At 41.9% G+C, this 21,810-nt stretch overlaps 1 protein-coding gene across 3 annotated transcripts in view; it reads left to right on the top strand.

The window, feature by feature from the left end:
- LOC139407382 (neurexin 3b) overlaps positions 1-21,810 on the top strand; it is a 614,879-nt gene that overhangs the window by 207,037 nt on the left and 386,032 nt on the right. For 2 of the 3 annotated variants that reach the window (XM_071151120.1, XM_071151121.1), the window contains exons 9-16: positions 2,019-2,222; positions 5,194-5,220; positions 6,718-6,837; positions 7,528-7,640; positions 7,931-8,199; positions 12,275-12,465; positions 14,746-14,919; positions 18,871-18,990. In XM_071151120.1, coding sequence (XP_071007221.1) covers positions 2,019-2,222; positions 5,194-5,220; positions 6,718-6,837; positions 7,528-7,640; positions 7,931-8,199; positions 12,275-12,465; positions 14,746-14,919; positions 18,871-18,990 — 1,218 coding nt within the window. Of the gene's footprint in view, positions 1-2,018; positions 2,223-5,193; positions 5,221-6,717; positions 6,838-7,527; positions 7,641-7,930; positions 8,200-12,274; positions 12,466-14,745; positions 14,920-16,324; positions 16,352-18,870; positions 18,991-21,810 lie in introns of all 3 variants that reach the window. The other variant, XM_071151119.1, reaches the window with a different exon arrangement.

Here is a 21,810-nt window from a genome sequence, read left to right as displayed (position 1 = left end):
TGGTCTGGTCTTCCCTGATTAGCCTCAGGGCTCTGGGCTACAGTACAATCATTTACTCGGTTTTCCTGATCTATTTTTTACTCAATACTTTTTCCTTAACTTCTTAAAGTGTTGTTGGTTAAAGGGCTTGTAAGTAAGGTCTACAGCTGTTGTATTTGGCGTGTGTGACAAATATAATTTGATTTGATAGTTTACTGGACACCAGCTAGCTACTGTATCTAGCTGTTGTTGCTGTTAGTTACCTAAGAGTTATCAAATCACCTATGGTTCAAAGCACCTGGTTTCGTAACATATTTGTGGCATAGAGACTTTTGGATTGTAGATATAATGTCAAGCTCTGTCGTTCAAATAAGATGTAACTGCAAAAAGAAAAGCTCAAATTAAATCAATGTCAATATCAAATCACAGAAACATTATGAAACGTAACATGAGTGACGTTTACTCTGCACATTTATTTGCATATACAGAGAGCCTTTCTTATTTCAATCCAAATAAAATGGAGCTGCATTTCTGAGCCCAGAGGACAATTTTTATATTCTAAAGCTGAGGTGTCAAAGCAGGTATTTCACAGCTGGTTGCCCTTTTTAATACATCTCTTCCAGAACAGAACACCTTCCAGCATTATAGCCCTGCTGCCTGCCACTCACCACCATGATGACAGGTGTGAACTGCAGAAAAGGGTAGTGTTGCGAGTAAATGTGTCCCCTGGTGCCCTAATCTCTCTGTTTAACTTGAATAGGTCGGGATGCACTGTAGCTGTGTCAGTCAGGAGAGAGAGTTCTGTGTGTGTGTGTGTGTGTGTGTGTGTGTGTGTGTGTGTGTGTGTGTGTGTGTGTGTGTGTGTGTGTGTGTGTGTGTGTGTGTGTGTGTGTGTGTGTGTGTGTGTGTGTGTGTGTGTGTGTGTGTTTTGTGTGTGCGTGCAAGTGTATTTGTTAAAGAACATGTGAAGGAACCCAACGCGTTGAGAGGAAAATGCAGAGGAAAGAAGAGGTTGATGTTTTAATGTTCTGCTTGTTGATCATTGTGTTTGGAGCCTGGGTCACATGATGGCGTCTGGGCGTTCAGGGACAGTGTTGTCACGTGATGGAGTCTGGGCGTTCAGGAACAGTGTTGTCACGTGATGGAGTCTGGGCTTTCAATAACAGTGTTGTCACGTGATAGATGTAGTACATGGGTCTAAGTGTGTATGTGGTATGTGTGTTTTCATCAATAAGACACAAGGGATGTGTACTGTAGGCCTGTGAGTTTATGTGTAACAGATTTGTACTTTGTACCTCTCTTGCATAGTGTTTTTAAATAATGGAATGGCCAGCTTTCCTGGTCTTTCTATTTGAATATGTGCATGAAATACACTACTTCACTGAGGGACTTTACAGATGTCGTATGTATGAGGGACAGAGGAAGGGTTATTTCTTTAAAAAATCATGTCAAACCCTATTATTTCACACAGAGTGCGTCCATGTAACGTATTATGGGATATGTTAAGCTACATTTTACTCCTGAACTAATTTATGCTTGTCTAAATATAGCATCTGAATACAACAACTATATTTGGGTTATGCATTTTTATTTATCTTAAAAAATATGTAATTTTTCTTCCATTTTGACATGTATTTTGAGGTGATTGTTGACAAAAAAAATGGAATTAAATACATGTTTATCCCACTTTGCCATTAACTTTCATTGAAACACATTTGTGCTAATTTGAGTCTGTTACATGGCGTGTACTATATTATAAACCAAATGTTTTGCGAGCTGGATCCAGCTGTAAGCCATGGAACATGAGACGAATGACTTTACTGTTTAGTGTTCTAATTACATTGGTAAAGTACTTATAATAGCAACAAGGCACTTTAGGGGTTTGTGGTATACGGTCAATATACCACAGCTAAGAACGGCCCTTAGGCGTGGTATATTGGACTCACTATACCACACCCCTTCGGGCCTTATTGCTTAAATATACTATCTGCGCTACTTCCTCATCTCTGACCCCCCCTCCCCCCTTCCCTTTAATACAGAGGCGTCTATCCTGAGCTATGATGGCAGTATGTACATGAAGGTGGTGATGCCTGCCGTGATGCACACAGAGGCAGAGGACGTCTCCCTACGCTTTATGTCCCAGCGTGCATTTGGGCTCCTCATGGCCGCTACCTCCCGGGACTCTGCCGACACGCTCCGCCTGGAGCTGGACAGCGGCCGTGTCAAACTCACGGTCAACCTAGGTATCGTATGAAAGTGTTAACCCTCCCCGTCCCGGTGTCTTCAGGGGAGGTCTGTTCGAGTTGACACATAGTCCTTTCTGTTAGTCGTTGTTTTCATTAATTATTTTTGTTTTGGCCAAACTACAGCTGTTTTCTTGTACAGTAGTTGCATGGATTGTATTTGCTCCGCATCACATATTTACATTCTCTTGCTTTGCTGCTATGTCATCACTGTAGAGTATTTTACAATTCATCTAACAAATAAATCACCGTATCCATGATTATCACAGTCATTTTCATTAAGATATTGAGAAATAGTCAGTCATGCTCACAAGTAGAAAGGAACATTTCTCAGATATTAGGCTGGAGATGTTCAGTTACTGATATGCTATCAAACATTGTTTCATTATACATTACATAGGCCTGTTTCACCCCTCAATTACAGGACTTTTTAACAAGGTCCTCTTATTATGATGGCCATTTTTCTCTCCTTCCCATCCAAAGGTTCTGATATAAAGTACCAGTCAAAAGGTTGGACACACCTACTCATTGCAGGGTTTTTCTTTATTTTTTACTTTTTTCTACATTGTAGAATAATATTGAAGACATAACAGCTGTGAAATAACACATATGGAATCATATAGAAACAAAAAGTGTTAAACAAATCAAAATATATTTTATATTTGAGATTCTTCAAAGTAGCCACCCGTTGCCTTGATGACAGCTTTGCACACTCTTGGCATTCTCTCAACCAGCTTCACCTTGACTGCTTTTCCTACAGTCTTGAAGGAGTTCCCACATGTGCTGAGCACTTGTTGGCTGCTTTTCCTTCACTCTGCAGTCCGACTCATCCCCAACCATCTCAAATGGGTTGAGGTCGGGTGATTGTGGAGGCCAGGTCATCTGATGCAGCACTCCATCACTCTCCTTCTTGGTCAAATAGCCCTTACACAGCCTGAAGGTGTGTTTTGGTCTCCTGTTTAAAAACATAGTCATACTAAATGCAAACCAAATGTGATGGCATATCGCTGTATAATGCTGTAGTAGCAATACAGATTAAGTGTGCCTCGAATGATAAATAAATCACAGACAGCGTCCAGCAAAGCACCCCCACGCCATCACACCTCCTTTTTTGGTTACTACATGATTCCATATGTGTTATTTCATAGTTTTTATGTCTTCACCATTATTCTACTATGTAGAAAATAGTAAAAATAAAGAAAAACCTTTGAATGAGTAGGTGTGTCCAAACGTTCTACTGGTACTGTATAACTACATCTCGATAATGCATTATTATCCTACATTCTTACTGTCTGGGTTTTTTGTTGTCGTAACTGTGTTTTGTTGATTATTTCCTGTATTTTTATTTTGGTTCGGTCCATGGTTCCACCCATTAGCACCCCTACAGTAGTGTAGGTGGTATTTCCCATGTCGCCTTGTTCAAAGATGATCACCCCTTCAACGGCCCTTAGCCTGCGGCCCGCCTAGCATACAGCTCGAGCCCACAGCACACAGCAAGCCTGCAGATGGTGGCATATAGGATAGTATAGCAGCACCCGTTTTTTTTATCTATACACACGTGGACACAAACATTAAGCTAGCTTTGACTAGCTTGCCTTCCTCTATATCCACCCTCATGCAAAACACAAACAAACTGTACCTGTCAACCGGTGAAGGCTGCTGAGGGGAGGACGGCTAATAATAATGCACTGAATGGACTGGTATTCAACTCCATTACATTCTATTCTAGCCATGATGATGAGCTGTCCTCCCCTCAGCAGCCTCCACTGCTGTCAACACATACATATGTAGGATCTTAACACATAAGGGGGGGTACTATTAAGATATGGAATTGTTTTAAGAAGGTCAAATCAAGGATCATTTTTTTTAAGATCCCTTGAAGGCTCTACTAAGCTATATTGAAATGCTTTAATTTGATCACACTTTTGTTGCTGATAATTTTCCTCTAGTGTATCTGAGTTTTAAAAAGGCTTCTTAGACTTGATTTACCCTATCGAAACATGTATCAACTCCTACGAAAATAATAATTCACTTTTCCTGTTGCTGCAAGACTATTTTCCTGCTGTAGCAAACTGGCTCAAATTAAGATCCTCCATCTGTATGCTTATAAAGATGGGGGATCAATGGAAATTGACCTGTGTATTTCACTCAGTTTTACATTATGTTATGGACACATTATAACTGTCACTTTCCTAATGTTGCCAAATATTATTCTCAGAGTCTGACTAGTATATAGGACTTCAATACACAATATCTAATGGGATTTGGCTGGTTTCTCTCATGCACACGTATCTTATACCTTTGCTATCTTTGTGTTAGTACTGAGGTCTGAGGTAGCCTGGAACCCTCTGAGGTCCTGCTAGGCCACTGTACGGCGCTGGTGCTGACTGGATCGACGCTGTTTGCTCCCACTTTTCTGTTGCGGTTGACTGTACATGACGAGCTGGGTCACATGGATCCTAACCCAGATCACCTGACCAATCACAGCACTACTTATTCCCTATTGGTTGAGATATAGGCCTATCTTGTGTACCGTTTGCAGCCTAAAGTGTAGGATGTATCATACTCCAATATGATATACATTTGATATAAATAACTAATGGCTACAGGTGCAGAATAACAAAGTATGGTTACAAAATTCTGGGTTAGTAAATCGATGTGGCCAATGAACTGCAAGTGGCCATTTTAAAAAATAGGCTACAAATCCTAAAATATAAAAACACATGTTGAAATTTGAAAACAACATTATATTTTGAAAATATATTTTATGCATCTATTCAGACCTAAAAAAAGATATAGATCCAAAATGGCAGTTTTATGTTGACCATCATAACAACTTACCCTAACTACCTGAAATGGCCGCCGATGTCATGTGACCGTCCCCGGAAGGTGGAGTTTCTGTTCTTGGATGTCTGCAGCTTTTACCTTGAAGGATGCGATTTCATCTGTCACTTATTTCCCCCCTATCTAGACTGTGTCAGGATAAACTGTAACACCAGTAAGTCTATACTCCACTTGATGGAGAATTCTTCTTTAAATGAATATGATATCATTATTTTTGACATGATTTGTATAGATAGGATAATGCACAGAAGTGGGATAAGGAAATTGCATTGATAATAGATCAGCTAAGATCAAAGACCTTATGATTAAAGTGTGATGTTTCTATACATAATTAGCTATATGTTAACTCAACTCAATTAGCCAACTTTTCTTGATCTTTTTAAGGTTAGTTAAAAAAAACACATCTTTAAAAATGTTACAGAAATTCACATGTACATTTTTCTTTCAAATGAATGTTTGTTACATTGTAGTGTGGCTTATAAAGATTTAGTGATACTGCTCTTACTCATAAAGAGGTCTTTGAGTTTGTTTTGGTCATGACAACATGACAGCAGTCAAGGGCCTTGTGTATTAATGAGAAGGACTCGGTTTACGCCCTGAATAATGTTTGCAAAGAATGTTTTCTATTTAAGATTGTTCTTTGTGCTTTTGTGTGTGTGCGTATGTGTGTGTATGTATGTATTTGTGTATGTATGTGTGTATGTATGTGTGTGCGTATGTGCGTGTGTATGTGTGTGTATGTGTGTGTGTATGTGTGTGTTTGTATGTATGTCTACCTGAGGTTGACAGTGTGTCTCAGCTGCAGTTCTATTCGACGGTGGATCTCAGTTTGAGTGACAGATCAGACACACTCGTTCACTCTAATTATACTGATCAATGTCTCTGATTACACACCACAACTAATGAGGCTGCAGGTACACACATAAACATAAACGTTGAACTCCCTGTGGTTGCACACCATGGGCTTGACACGCCCTCATGTGGGTGGTTGAGGAATTTGTTTTTGAAGAAACGTTCTCCATACTGTAGGCACATATGTACGGTCTCATACTCCTTGAAAAAAGATCTGAGCCCTTTTATGAGTAACAGCAGTTATTATCTTACTGTATTTATAGTGTCAGAGTAACACCAGTTAATATCTTACTGTATTTATAGTGTCAGAGTAACACCAGTTATTATCTTACTGTATTTATAGTGTCAGAGTAACACCAGTTATTATCTTACTGTATTTAGAGTCTTAGAGTAACATCTATTATTACTTTACTGTATTTAGAATCTTAGCGTAATATCTATTATCATTTTACTGTATTTACAATCTTAAGAGATGGTAGATGATCAAGTACAAACATATATCTTTGTAATGTATTATCATCTCTTCAGGTCTTTTCTCCTCTATTTTTGTTGTAAGCCAAACCAACTCTTTGATTTCAGAGTGGGCAAAGTAAACAGAACATGCACAGAAAGCAACCCAACCTGGTGTCCTGCATACGAGATCCCTAGCTACAATCAGTGTCCCCAAAACACTTTCTCATTTTCTGGCCTACAGAAATTGGTTACTGGTAGACAAACCCCAGCTCACCCAGAGAAAACGAAGGTTTGGTTTGTGTTGCTGACTAACCCTAACCCTGAACTAACTAACGGTCGTTCTCAGGCAAGGGACCAGAGACTCTATATGCGGGACAAAAGCTCAATGATAATGACTGGCACTCTGTCAGAGTGGTCCGACGCGGTAAAAACTTCAAACTGACAGTCGATGAAGACATGTCTGAAGGTACTATTACTGGTTCTGATGTGATGAGAATGTATTTGCTCTTTTTTTTACTAATAAAGAGGTGAAATCCTTTGAAATTCTTATCCTACCTTTCTCCCTCCTCCTTACCTCTTTGACCCTTCTCCCCCCCTACATGTTTCTCTCTCTCCCTCTTTCTCTTTCTCTCTCTTTCTGATTCTCTGATTCTCCCTCTCTCATTCTCTCTCTCCCTCTTTCTCTTTCTCTCTCTCTCTGATTCTCTGATTCTCCCTCTCTCATTCTCTCTCTCCCTCTTTCTCTTTCTCTCTCTCTCTGATTCTCTGATTCTCCCTCTCTCATTCTCTCTCTCCCTCTTTCTCTTTCTCTCTCTCTCTGATTCTCTGATTCTCCCTCTCTCATTCTCTCTCTCCCTCTTTCTCTTTCTCTCTCTCTCTGATTCTCTGATTCTCCCTCTCTCCTTCTCTCTCTCTCCCTCTTTCTCTTTCTCTCTCCCTCTTTCTCTTTCTCTTTCTCTCTCTCTCTCTCTCTCTCTTATTCTCTCATTCTCCCTCTCTCATTCTCTCTCTCCCTCTCTCATTCTCCCTCTCTCATTCTCTCATTCTCTCTCTCATTCTCCCTCTCATTCTCATTCTATCGCTCTCACTCTCTCTCCTCTCTCTCTCTCTCCCATTCACTCTCTCTCTGTCTCTGTCCCCTTCTCTCTCTCTCCAGGCCAGATGGCAGGCGACCACACCCGTCTGGAGTTCCATAATGTGGAGACAGGCATTCTGACAGAGAAGCGTTTTGTCTCGTCCTCCCCCTCCTCTTTCATTGGACACCTGCAGGTAGGACCAGCATGTACCGGCAGAAGCACGTGTTCAATCATAAACATCATTTGGCATCTGCCAGGCACTGACCTGCACGGGAAGGAGGGGATCATGGTCAGACCAGATTACAGCCTCTGATTGGCTATTATTCCCTAACCATAGAGGCTAATCAAAGTGGTGCAATACTACTGTTCTTCAGTTGATAAAAGCAGTTATCATCACATTAGTTTCTTCACTAGGTTATCGTGATACCAAACGCCATTGTCATACTCAAAAACCAACTCGGACCTCTGACCTCTAACCCCTAGGGCCTGAAGTTCAACGGTATGTTCTACATTGACATGTGTAAGAATGGAGATATTGACTTCTGTGAGCTCAACGCGCGCTTTGGCATGCGCTCCATCATTGCTGACCCGGTGACCTTCAAGTCCAAGGGCAGCTATTTGGGGCTTGCCACCCTGCAGGCCTACACCACCATGCACCTGTTCTTCCAGTTCAAGACCACATCGCCGGACGGATTCATACTGTTCAACAGTGGAGACGGGAACGACTTCATTGCTGTGGAGCTGGTCAAAGGGTGAGTCACTTAGTCACCATTATTGAACTGTACTTAGTCATGTAATTAAAGGCCCAGTGTCGTCACAGTACTTTCCTCTTTTGATTTGTATCGTATTGTACAATAGCTGATGAAACTGTCTGTGACGAAAATGTGATCAGTGTTATTTCCTGATAGTTGCTAGATGAAAATACAATCTATACAGGACCTTCAATCAGCAGGGGTGTACTCATTCTGACAAATATGCTGCAAAACGTTTCTTAAACGGAAGCAAACAAAACAGGGAGGCACCTACCTGAATTGGTCTGTTTTGCTCCGTTAACTTCCATTTGGTTCTTAAGTGGTAAACGGTTTCTGGAATGAATAAAACCCAGGTTATGCATAGACAGAGTTTTGACCTGCCTGGTGACATCACCAGGCTGTATAAATAGACCAATAACAAAGAGAGTTCCAAACCTTTCTGCCATTTGAGATATCCCTCCAATTAAGTGCCTCCAATTAGCTCCCTCACTCAGACCACTCCCAGACAAATGAGAATAATATTTTTTTGTTGTGCTACAAAAACTATAGTTGTTGCTTTTTGACAATTTGTATAGATAACTATTATAGTAAGGTACTTAATTGTTACCAAAAAAATGATTTGATAATGAGATGAAAACGGCTGCTTTGGGCTTGCAAGAGTCAGATTATGGAGTTCACCTGGCCTTGTTGGTTCAGTGTCTTTAGTTGGTGTGATAAAACTCAAATAGTCCAAGTAAAACATGAATAGTTAAGAAAATATTCACCACCAAGTTGTGAGAAATGCCAAAATACTAGGCAAGATATTCTGAGGCAAAGGTTATCCTTCAGAATAACTTGATTATGGGTAAATTATGTGGACATCTGCCGGTCGTTTTAGCCACATTTTAAGAAGTATATTGATTGGCGGTAAGAGGAGAAGGAGAGCTCTCACTTCCATAGTGTTCCTACAATCATCTTTAATGACTGTGCCAATCCCACACTCCTCCACTTCAATGTAGTGGGCACTACAGCTGAGTAATATCCCTTACACTCACCCACTTCAACTGAGTCCACTTCTACTCTCTGGTCTAGTAGGTACACTAACGGACACACACATCTGAAATGTGTCTCTAAGTAAAGTGGTGGATAAGTGTGCACTTAGGGGGAAGTGCACTTAAAAGTACTATAGTGTACATCCCTGTTTCCTTGTCTCCTAGTTTAGAAGTAGTGTATTTATTCAGAGTAACTTGCAGGTTACAACAAGTACAGTCATGAAGAGAGATAGATACCTGTGTACTGTTGAATGCTACCCCAGCTGTATTAAAACCTTGGTCCCCATCCTAGGTTAGTCCACTGTGTACTGTTAAATGCTCCCACAGCTGTATTAAAACCTTGGTCCCCATCCTAGGTTAGTCCACTGTGTACTGTTGGATGCTACCCCAGCTGTATTAAAACCTTGGTCCCCATCCTAGGTTAGTCCACTGTGTACTGTTAAATGCTCCCACAGCTGTATTAAAACCTTGGTCCCCATCATAGGTTAGTCCGCTGTGTACTGTTGAATGCTACCCCAGCTGTATTAAAACCTTGGTCCCCATCCTAGGTTAGTCCGCTGTGTACTGTTGAATGCTACCCCAGCTGTATTAAAACCTTGGTCCCCATCCTAGGTTAGTCCACTGTGTACTGTTGAATGCTACCCCAGCTGTATTAAAACCTTGGTCCCCATCCTAGGTTAGTCCACTGTGTACTGTTAAATGCTCCCACAGCTGTATTAAAACCTTGGTCCCCATCCTAGGTTAGTCCGCTGTGTACTGTTGAATGCTACCCCAGCTGTATTAAAACCTTGGTCCCCATCCTAGGTTAGTCCACTGTGTACTGTTGAATGCTACCCCAGCTGTATTAAAACCTTGGTCCCCATCCTAGGTTTGTCCACTGTGTACTGTTGAATGCTACCCCAGCTGTATTAAAACCTTGGTCCCCATCCTAGGTTTGTCCACTGTGTACTGTTGAATGCTACCCCAGCTGTATTAAAACCTTGGTCCCCATCCTAGGTTTGTCCACTGTGTACTGTTAAATGCTACCCCAGCTGTATTAAAACCTTGGTCCCCATCCTAGGTTTGTCCACTGTGTACTGTTAAATGCTACCCCAGCTGTATTAAAACCTTGGTCCCCATCCTAGGTTTGTCCACTGTGTACTGTTAAATGCTCCCACAGCTGTATTAAATCCTTGGTCCCCATCCTAGGTTTGTCCACTGTGTACTGTTGAATGCTACCCCAGCTGTATTAAAACCTTGGTCCCCATCCTAGGTTTGTCCACTGTGTACTGTTAAATGCTCCCACAGCTGTATTAAATCCTTGGTCCCCATCCTAGGTTTGTCCACTGTGTACTGTTAAATGCTCCCACAGCTGTATTAAAACCTTGGTCCCCATCCTAGGTCTGTCCACTGTGTACTGTTAAATGCTACCCCAGCTGTATTAAAACCTTGGTCCCCATCCTAGGTTTGTCCACTGTGTACTGTTGAATGCTACCCCAGCTGTATTAAAACCTTGGTCCCCATCCTAGGTTTGTCCACTGTGTACTGTTAAATGCTCCCACAGCTGTATTAAATCCTTGGTCCCCATCATAGGTTAGTCCACTGTGTACTGTTAAATGCTACCCCAGCTGTATTAAAACCTTGGTCCCCATCCTAGGTTTGTCCACTGTGTACTGTTGAATGCTACCCCAGCTGTATTAAAACCTTGGTCCCCATCCTAGGTTTGTCCACTGTGTACTGTTAAATGCTACCCCAGCTGTATTAAAACCTTGGTCCCCATCCTAGGTTTGTCCACTGTGTACTGTTAAATGCTACCCCAGCTGTATTAAAACCTTGGTCCCCATCCTAGGTTTGTCCACTGTGTACTGTTGAATGCTACCCCAGCTGTATTAAAACCTTGGTCCCCATCCTAGGTTTGTCCACTGTGTACTGTTAAATGCTACCCCAGCTGTATTAAAACCTTGGTCCCCATCCTAGGTTTGTCCACTGTGTACTGTTAAATGCTACCCCAGCTGTATTAAAACCTTGGTCCCCATCCTAGGTTTGTCCACTGTGTACTGTTAAATGCTACCCCAGCTGTATTAAAACCTTGGTCCCCATCCTAGGTTTGTCCACTGTGTACTGTTGAATGCTACCCCAGCTGTATTAAAACCTTGGTCCCCATCCTAGGTTTGTCCACTGTGTACTGTTAAATGCTACCCCAGCTGTATTAAAACCTTGGTCCCCATCCTAGGTTTGTCGACTGTGTACTGTTAAATGCTACCCCAGCTGTATTAAAACCTTGGTCCCCATCCTAGGTTTGTCCACTGTGTACTGTTGAATGCTACCCCAGCTGTATTAAAACCTTGGTCCCCATCCTAGGTTTGTCCACTGTGTACTGTTAAATGCTACCCCAGCTGTATTAAATCCTTGGTCCCCATCCTAGGTTTGTCCGCTGTGTACTGTTAAATGCTCCCACAGCTGTATTAAAACCTTGGTCCCCATCCTAGGTTTGTCCACTGTGTACTGTTAAATGCTCCCACAGCTGTATTAAATCCTTGGTCCCCATCCTAGGTTTGTCCGCTGTGTACTGTTAAATGCTCCCACAGCTGTATTAAAACCTTGGTCCCCATCCTAGGTTTGTCCACTGTGTACTGTTAAATGCTACCCCAGCTGTATTAAAACCTTGGTCCCCATCCTAGGTTTGTCCACTGTGTACTGTTAAATGCTACCCCAGCTGTATTAAAACCTTGGTCCCCATCCTAGGTTTGTCCACTGTGTACTGTTAAATGCTACCCCAGCTGTATTAAATCCTTGGTCCCCATCCTAGGTTAGTCCACTGTGTACTGTTAAATGCTACCCCAGCTGTATTAAAACCTTGGTCCCCATCCTAGGTTTGTCCACTGTGTACTGTTAAATGCTACCCCAGCTGTATTAAATCCTTGGTCCCCATCCTAGGTTAGTCCACTGTGTACTGTTAAATGCTACCCCAGCTGTATTAAAACCTTGGTCCCCATCCTAGGTTTGTCCACTGTGTACTGTTAAATGCTACCCCAGCTGTATTAAATCCTTGGTCCCCATCCTAGGTTTGTCCACTATGTGTTTGATCTGGGTAACGGGCCCAGTCTACTGAAGGGGAACAATGAGAGAGCTCTGAATGACAACCAGTGGCACAACGTAGTCATCACTAGGGACGCCACCAACACACACACACTGAAGGTGGATGCCAAGTCTGTCACACAGAACATCAACGGAGCCAAGAACCTAGACCTCAAAGGTAGGAGGACCAAGCAGCGAACACAGAAATCCAGTTCTGTGATACTTTTGATTTGATTGCTTTAGTTTATTTAGTAAATATTTTATTAACTTTTTATTTTTTAAACTGCATTGTTGGTTAAGGGCTTGTACAGTGGGGCAAAAAAGTATTTAGTCAGCCACCAATTGTGCAAGTTGTCCCACTTAAAAAGATGAGAGAGGCCTGTAATTTTCATCATAGGTACACTTCAACTATGACAGACAAAATGAGAAAAAAAATCCAGAAAATCACATTGTAGGATTTTTAATGAATTTATTTGCAAATTATGGTGGAAAATAAGTATTGTGACTAGATATGCATATTTATATCCACAAATCTCGGTTTACATTGACGCCATGTTCAGAAATGCCTCCAAAATATCCGGAGGAATTATAGAAAGCCACACCAGAAAACAGAAATACTCATCATAAACTTTGACTAAAGATACTTGTTCTACATATAATTAAAGATACACTGGTTCTTAATGCAACCGCTGTCTCAGATTTTTTTTAAATGTTGCGAAAAAAGCTTACCATGTAATAATCTGAGACGGCGCTCAGACGTAAAAGTATTTCTCCGCCATGTTGGAGTCAACATAAATACGAAATTACAACATAAATATTCCATTACCTTTGATGATCTTTCATCAGAATGCAGTGCAAGGAGTCCTAGTTCCACAATAAATCGTTGTTTTGTTCCATAATGTCCAATACTAGTGTCCAATTAGCTGCATTTGCTAGCACTTTCAGCTCACGTGCCCAAAAGCTGACGCTGGTCCAGGACAACTCGCACGAAAACTTCAAAAATATATATTCCAGGTCAAATAAACTGGTCAAACTACGTAGAGAATCAATCTTCAGGATGTTATTTTCATATATATCCAATAACGTTCCAACCGGATCATACGTTTTCATCTGCAGCCAAATGGAACGACGATGGCATCCACAGAGAAATGCGCCACAGGGAAATTGCATTCTGCCAAGACTGTGACTATTTCCCCTTCCATTCGGTCAAAGTTCACACCAGAAGCTCCATTCCATTTTCTACTGAATGAGGACATCTAGTGGAAGGCGTAGGAAGTGCTAACAGATCCATATCTTGTTTGGAAAGGAAGGGAAGATGACTTCAAATTTGACCCACATTCAGAATTTAACTTCTTGTTTGGAAGATTGCCTGCCCTATGAGTTCTGTTATACTCACAGACATAATTCAAACAGTTTTAGAAACGTCAGAGTGTTTTCTATCCAATAGTAATAATAATATGCATATATTAGAAATCTAGGACAGAGTAGGATGCAGTTCACTATGGGCACGCAATTCATCCAAAGTGAAAATACTGCCCCCTATCATCAACAAGTTTTAACACCCCGGCAGTCCTACAATCTAAGCTAGATGCCCTCAATCACACACAAATCATCAAGGAACCCACCAGGTATAACCCTAAATCTGTAAACATGGGCACCCTCATAGACATTATCACAAAAACATCCTGTGGCGGACTGCAATAGCGTCGGATAGTCCCCACGATATGCAACTGTTCAGGGAAGTCAGGAACCAATACACACAGTCAGTCAAAAGCAAAGGCTAGCTTTGTCAAGCAGAAATTCGCATCCTGTAGCTCTAACTCCAAAAAGTTTTGGGACACTGTAAAGTCCATGGAGAACAAGAACACCTCCTCCCAGCTGCCCACTGCACTGAGGCTAGGTAACCACTGATAAATCCATGATAATCGAAAATTTCAACAAGCATTTCTCAACGGCTGGCCATGCCTTCCTCCTGGCTACTCCAACCCCGGCCAACAGCTCCGCCTCCCCCGCAGCGGCTCGTTGTTCGGGAGGCATCAACTGTCTGAGCAGCTAACCGATCGCTGCAGCTGTACATTGACTTGTTTATTGTGTTATTGGCTTGTTTATTGTTTGTGTAACTCTGTGTAACTCTGTGTTGTTGTCTGTGTCACACTGCTTTGCTTTATCTTGGCCAGGTCGCAGTTGTAAATGAGAACTTGTTCTCAACTAGCCTACCTGGTTAAATAAAGGTGAAATAAAAAATAAATAAAACTAGCACACTACCATTTTATTCTAAATGGGATGCTAGTCTGAATGTTGGAACTACTCAGTTTGACAAACAATATTTGCTTATTTGACTAAGTAAAGGCATCATAATCATGACTAGATTATCCTGCCATCACATAAATGTTGTTGACACACTCTCTGACTACGTCCTTCATTTGATCTTCCCCCCCTCCCTCCCCCCTCCCTCCAGGGGATCTGTTTGTGGCAGGTCTGGGGCCCAACATGTATCAGAACCTTCCTAAGCTGGTGGTCTCTAGAGAGGGTTTCCAGGGCTGTCTGGCATCTGTCGATCTCAACGGCCGTCTACCTGACCTCATCAATGATGCCCTGTTCCGCTCAGGACAGATCGAACGTGGCTGTGAAGGTACGGCCCCTGACCTATGACCTCTTTGACTTAGGCGAACATATATTATGCATCCAGTTCCAAATTGACCCCATGCACCCTATATGAATATATCTTTGTCTTCTACTCATGGCTATGGTTTGTTCCTTCCCCACTCATACCTTCAGCCTAGTTAATTTATGGCCACTCAGGGTCACAACCTGAAGTAATTTAAGTGGTATACTGGGATCAAAGACTACTGCATCATGTACTAGTCTAGTCAGTACACTGCCTTCCTCCACTAGGTGTTGCCAAACCATTACACTTCATTCTTCCACTAGGTGTTGCCAAACCATTACACTTCATTCCACCAGTAGGTGTTGCCAAACCATTACACTTCATTCCACCAGTAGGTGTTGCCAAACCATTACACTTCATTCCACCAGTAGGTGTTGCCAAACCATTGCACTTCATTCCACCAGTAGGTGTTGCCAAACCATTGCACTTCATTCCACCAGTAGGTGGTGCCAAACCATTACACTTCATTCCACCAGTAGGTGTTGCCAAACCATTACACTTCATTCCACCAGTAGGTGTTGCCAAACCATTGCACTTCATTCCACCAGTAGGTGTTGCCAAACCATTACACTTCATTCCACCAGCAGGTGGTGCCAGACCATTACACTTCATTCCACCAGTAGGTGTTGCCAAACCATTGCACTTCATTCCACCACTAGGTGGTGCCAAACCATTACACTTCATTCCACCACTAGGTGGTGCCAAACCATTACACTTCATTCCACCACTAGGTGTTGCCAAACCATTACACTTCATTCCACCAGTAGGTGTTGCCAAACCAGTACACTTCATTCCACCAGTAGGTGGTGCAAAATATTACTCTGCATTCCACCACTAGGTGGTGGCAAACTATCAGTATATGAACATAGAGACAGCGTTCTCTCACCTCACATTCCTACAACACACACCCCTGTCTATCCATCTGATCCCTTTTACTGTAATCTAACACATGAACACTAATTAACCACTAAACATAACCTGAAGTACTTCCCTTTACCAACACTATAATTACCTGTACATGTGTAGGATATTAATTTGACCTGTATTGTCGCAACAAAATAATCCTGCAGCAACTGGATTTGAATGTTTAGTCCATAATGTTGCTTGATTGGTGGTTAGGCGGTTAGCTGGTCAAAATGAGGCTACATGAAAAGTGGAATACTGTTAATTAATATAACCGTGTATAACCTTGTGTCCTGCATGCGGCACATGAAAATTCTCACCAAAAAAAGAGTGATTAAGTTAAGATCCTACAGCTGTAACTCTACAATACCTGAACGGCTCTGAGCACTAACCTTGTGCTGCCTCACTAACACTAACTTTTTCCGCTTCTTCCTGTTCTGTTTGTTGTGTTACGGCGCTAACAAAGTTGATTTCACCAAAGCCGACCTGCAAGGTAGAAGGTTTCACTCTGACCGCTTCTCTGAGGCTCTGCTGAACTGACAGAATGCTGTGTGCAATGCATCTTGGATGTAGCTATGCCGACCATGTCCCACTGCTGGAGAGGAAGGCTCACTCTCTGAAAGTGTCAGGAGAAATGTTGGAGAAACAGAAGGAACAGAAAGAAGAGATAAAAGAGAGCCTTAAGAGGAAGCATGAATGAGAAAAGCTGGAGCTGGAGCGAAATAGATTGAGAGAGAAAGAGAGAAAATGTTATAAGATTGAGTGATAGTGAGAGGCAGAGAGGCTGAGAGGCCGAGAGGTAGAGACTGAGAGATTGAGAGAGATTGTCAGGGAAAGAGATAAATCGAGGAGAAGGTGAAAAACAATCAATTCAACCCATCCACAGAGAAGCCCATCCATAAAACATGAGATCCATTTCCTGGCGCAGGGCTTCGTGTAGTACTGTTACTACGTTGTCTTACCAGTCGTGGGTGATGTCTACCTGTCTCTGTATAGCCAATTCATTTATTTCATTAGGAAAAGTTGAGATGTACTGAAAAGTATAGCAAATCCTGCAACTGCGCTTCAACAGCTTCAGAGTGCTGCTAGTTAACCATCTCTCAGCCTCTATCTCTCGCTCTCTCTCTCTCTCTCTCTCAGCCTCCCTTTATCTCTTTCTCTCAACCCTGTCACACTCCTTCCTTCTTTTCTCTGGTGAGAAGAGAAGGTGCTGTTTCAGAGAGCGAGTCCTCTCCAATAAAGACAGGGTGGTGGTGACTGAATACCACCGCTCTTCATTACACAGTAAAGGCACTTTCAGCCAGCAACTATAGTTCTCCTTTTTCTGTCCCACCTCCAAGTTATTCTCTTGTCTCACATATCATCTTGCACAAGACTATTGCACTTAAACAACTGTTTATTTGCAGTTGTTTATGTTTCTTGTTTTTTTGTATTTTTGTATTTTTTTTGTTTTTCTTTAAATCTTTTCTCTTTGGAGGTTTTTTATGTTATTCGTTTAATCCAGACGGATTGACTATGTACATATAATGCAGAGTTCTTGTCTACATTCCCTCTTAGAAAAGTATTCAGAAGTGTGAGATATGTGTGGTGGTGGTTGGTGGAGAATGGAATACACACATCCAGTTTGACTTTGAATGCCCTGTGCAAGTGACACATCGTACTTCCCTGTTTGTGTCCTTGGACTTTTGAATGGGCTTGACGATTATACAGTATCATCGAATTCATAAAAACGCGGTTCAAGAAGGCAAATATGAAACTATATTAGTGCTTGTGGATGAATTTGCCAGATGCCTTTCATTACGTTTTTGCGCTGAAGACTATCGCTTTACGTTTTTGACCATCGAAAACCATTCAGAAACCCAACAACATTCCAAAACGACAAGGTCCCTTGCATATTGTATACCCCTTCAGACTGTCTCAATGGAGTGCATACTCAGGAATATGCACTACTGTACTGCACACTCTAAAGTCTTCATTTGTTCTTGTTTACTCTTCTTGTTCTGAACGATATGTGTTGCAATTCTATAGTGTTGTAAATCTAAAATGTTGCAAATATGTAGTGTTGTAAATATATAGGTTTGTAAGTCTATAGGGTTGTATATCGATAGTGGTGTAAATCCATAGTGTTGTAATTCTACAGAATTGTAAATCTGTAGCATTGTAAATCTATAGTGTTGTAAATCTATAGTATTGTAAATCTATAGTGTTGTAAATCTATAGTGTTGTAAATATATAGTGTTGTAAATATATAGTATTGTAAATCTGTAGTATTGTAAATATGTAGTATTGTAAGTCTGTAGTATTGTAAATCAATAGTGTTGTAAATCTATAGTATTGTAAATCTATAGTGTTGTAAATATATAGTGTTGTAAATATATAGTATTGTAAATATGTAGTATTGTAAGTCTATAGTATTGTACATCTATAGTATTGTAAAACTATAGTGTTGTAAATCTATAGTATTGTAAAGCTGTAGTATTGTAAATATATAGTATTGTAAATCTATAGTATTGTAATTCTATAGTGTCGTAAATCTACAGTGTTGTAAATGTGTTGTGTTTTAAGTCTATAGTTGTACATCTATAGTGTCGTAAATGTGTAGTGTTGTAAATGTAGTGTTTTAAGTCTATAGTCGTACATCTATAGTCACTTTTTGTACATCTAATATTCTGTTTTTTGTAGTTTTTTGGGGGGACGTTGGGCAAATTGTCTTTCTTTCTGTGACTCTTGTACAGTATCTGTCTTTGTAGCCACGTGAAAAACATCCTGTTTTTGTCCTTTTTGTTTGTGGCTGTTCATAATGGGTCATATGTAGTTAAAACACACAAAGGGAATGCTGTTTTTCTGTCTCCAAACATTGAGACTTCCTGTTGGATTTATATGGCACGCATGCCCCCAATTCCCCTCCCACACCAAGTGCACTACTGCATGGTACCTCCAATGATGGGGCTCAGTACCGACCCCCCCCCCCTGTGGTTACTCCACCCCTTTACACCCTGTCTGTTCCAACAGGACCCAGCACCACCTGTCAGGAGGACTCCTGTACCAACATGGGCGTGTGTATTCAACAGTGGGAGAACTTTACCTGCGACTGCACAATGACCTCTTACACAGGGACACAGTGCAACGACCGTGAGTACCGTTTAACTTTAACTATACATATGTAGACCGATGCGAAGACGCGAGAAAAACGCAGTTCACAGGGATCAACTCTCATACACACACGCACACACACACACACACGCACACACACACACACACACACACAGACAGACACACACACACACGCACACACACACACACACACACACACACGCACACACACACACAGACACACACACACGCACACACACACACACACACACACACACACACACACACACACACACACACACACACACACACACACACGCACACACACACACACACACACGCACACACAGACAGCCACACACACACACGCACACACAGACAGACACACACACCTGCAGCTTCCCCGTGACCAGCTACACTGATGGACGCAGTGCAACTACCGTGAGTCCTCAGGGGCACATTGATTATCTGCATGATGCTAGCTGTTATTCTGACTCTGTGTCCAATGCATACAGTATATTCTACTATCTCTGTAACATAGAGATACACAGTACAAAACGGGCTGAAACGGTTCTCAGTGTCACACTTTGTTGTTGTGTGGTCAAGGAGTCTCAGGGCTATAGGAACTCAAGAGTTGAGTTGAGTGTGTGACTGATGATATGTGCAACTTCTTGTTCTGCCCAAGCAGGTATTGCATAAATGCCCCTAAATAGCTTTCTCGAATGTGTGTGCGTGTGTGGCTCTTATCCCCGTGACGATGGGGACTCTCCTCTTCAATTTGCAGTGTCTTTAATTAGACAGTGTAATGGAAGGGCCGCTCTGCTCTGCCCAGGGCACAACTAATTTAATATTTATTTCACCTTTATAGGTTAGTTGAGAACAAGTTCTAATTTACAACTGCGACCTGGCCTAGATAAAGCAAAGCAGTTTGACACATACAACAACACAGAGTTACACATGGAATAAACAAACATACAGTCAATAATACTGTAGAAATAGTCTATATACAGTGAGTGCAAATGAGGTAGGATAAGGGAGGTAAGGCAATAAATAGGCCAGGGTGGCGAAGTAATTACAATATGGCAATTAAACACTGGAATGGTAGATGTGCAGAAGATGAATGTGCAAGTAGAGATACTGGGGTGCAATGGAGCAAGATAAATAAATAAATACAGTATGGGGATGAGGTAGTTGGATGAGCTATTTATAGATGGGCTATGTACATGTGCAGTGATCTGTGAGCTACTCTGACAGCTGGTGCTTAAAGCTAGTGAGGGAGATATGAGTCTCCAACTTTAGGGATTTTTGCAGATCGTTCCAGTCATTGGCAGCAGAGAACAGGAAGGAAAGGCATCCAAAGTAAGAATTGGCTTTGGGGGTGACCAGTGAGATATACCTGCTGGAGTGCGTGCAATGGGTGGTGCTGCTATGGTGACCATTGAGCTGAGATAAGGTGGGGCTTTACCTAGCAGAGACTTGTAGATGACCTGGAGCCAGTGGGTTTGGCAAAGAGTATGAAGCGAGGGCCAGAAAACGAGAGTGTACAGGTCGCAGTGGTGGGTAGTATATGGGGCTTTGGTGACAAAACGGATATCACTGTGATAGACTGCATCCAATTTGTTGAATAGCGTTGGAGGTTATTTTGTAAATGACATCGCCAAAGTCGAGGATCGGTAGGATGGTCAGTTTTACGAGGGTTTGGCAGCATGGGTGAAGGAAACATTTTGCTTTGTTGCAAAATAGGAAGTCGATTCTAGAATTAATTTTGGATTGGAGATGCTTAATGTGAGTCTGGAAGGAGAGTTTACAGTCTAACCAGACGCCTAGGTTTTTGTAGTTGTCCACATATTCTAAGTCAGAACCGTCCAGAGTAGTGTTGCTGGACGGGCGGTTAGGTGTGGGCAGCGATCTGTTGAAGAGCATGCATTTAGTTTTACTTGCATTTAAGAGCAGTTGGAGGCTACGGAAGGAGAGTTCTGTGGCATTGAAGCTCGTCTGGAGGTTAGTTAACAAAGTGTCCAAAGAAGGGCCAGAGGTATACAGAATGGTTTTGTCTGCGTAGAGGTGGATCAGAGAATCACCAGCAGCAAGAGCGACATCATTGATGTATACAGAGAAGAGAGTCGGCCCGAGAATTGAAGATAGATTGCAACACCGCCCCTTTGGCAGTTCTATCTTGTCGGAAAATGTTATAGTTAGGGATGGAAATTTCAGGGTTTTTGGTGGTCTTCCTAAGCCAGAATTCAGACACGGCTAGGACATCCGGGTAGGAAGAGTGTGCTAAAGCAGTGAATAAAACAAACTTAGAGAGGAGGCTTCTAATGTTAACTTATTATGGTATAGGGGACGGTTGCGTCCCACTTGGGCAAAAAACCGGGAAAATACAGCGTGGCAAATAAAAATAAAAAATTTCAAAATCAAACTTTCATTAAAGGAGCAGGATTCCTTGTGCAATGGAAAAGATTCAATGTACAGACAAAGGTACGGTAGGATGTGAGTACATTTGAAGTAAACCTAGGCATTGAGTAATGACGAGAGAGATATTGTCTCTAGAGACGTTTAAACCAGATGATTTCTCCGCATTTGTGGGAGGTGGAACTAAATGGCTGGTTAAGGCATATTGAGCAGGGCTAGAGGCTCTACAGTGAAATAAGACAATAATCACTAACCAGGACAGTAATGGACAAGGCATATTGATATTAGGAAGAAGCATGCGTAGCCGAGTGATCATAGGGGTCCAGTGAGTGGTTGGACTGGCTGGAGACACTGCGATTCAGACAGCTCGCAGGCCTGGGCTAGCAAGCCAGCAGAAGGGCCTAAGAGGGACGTGGCGACGGAGGAAAGTCTGTTTTTGCCTCC

The sequence above is a fragment of the Oncorhynchus clarkii genome, chromosome 4 (assembly GCF_045791955.1).
Source record: "Oncorhynchus clarkii lewisi isolate Uvic-CL-2024 chromosome 4, UVic_Ocla_1.0, whole genome shotgun sequence".
NCBI classification, from domain to species: domain Eukaryota; kingdom Metazoa; phylum Chordata; class Actinopteri; order Salmoniformes; family Salmonidae; genus Oncorhynchus; species Oncorhynchus clarkii.
Note: the sequence above shows the minus strand (reverse complement) of the source record. Positions and strands in the feature narration are given on the sequence as shown.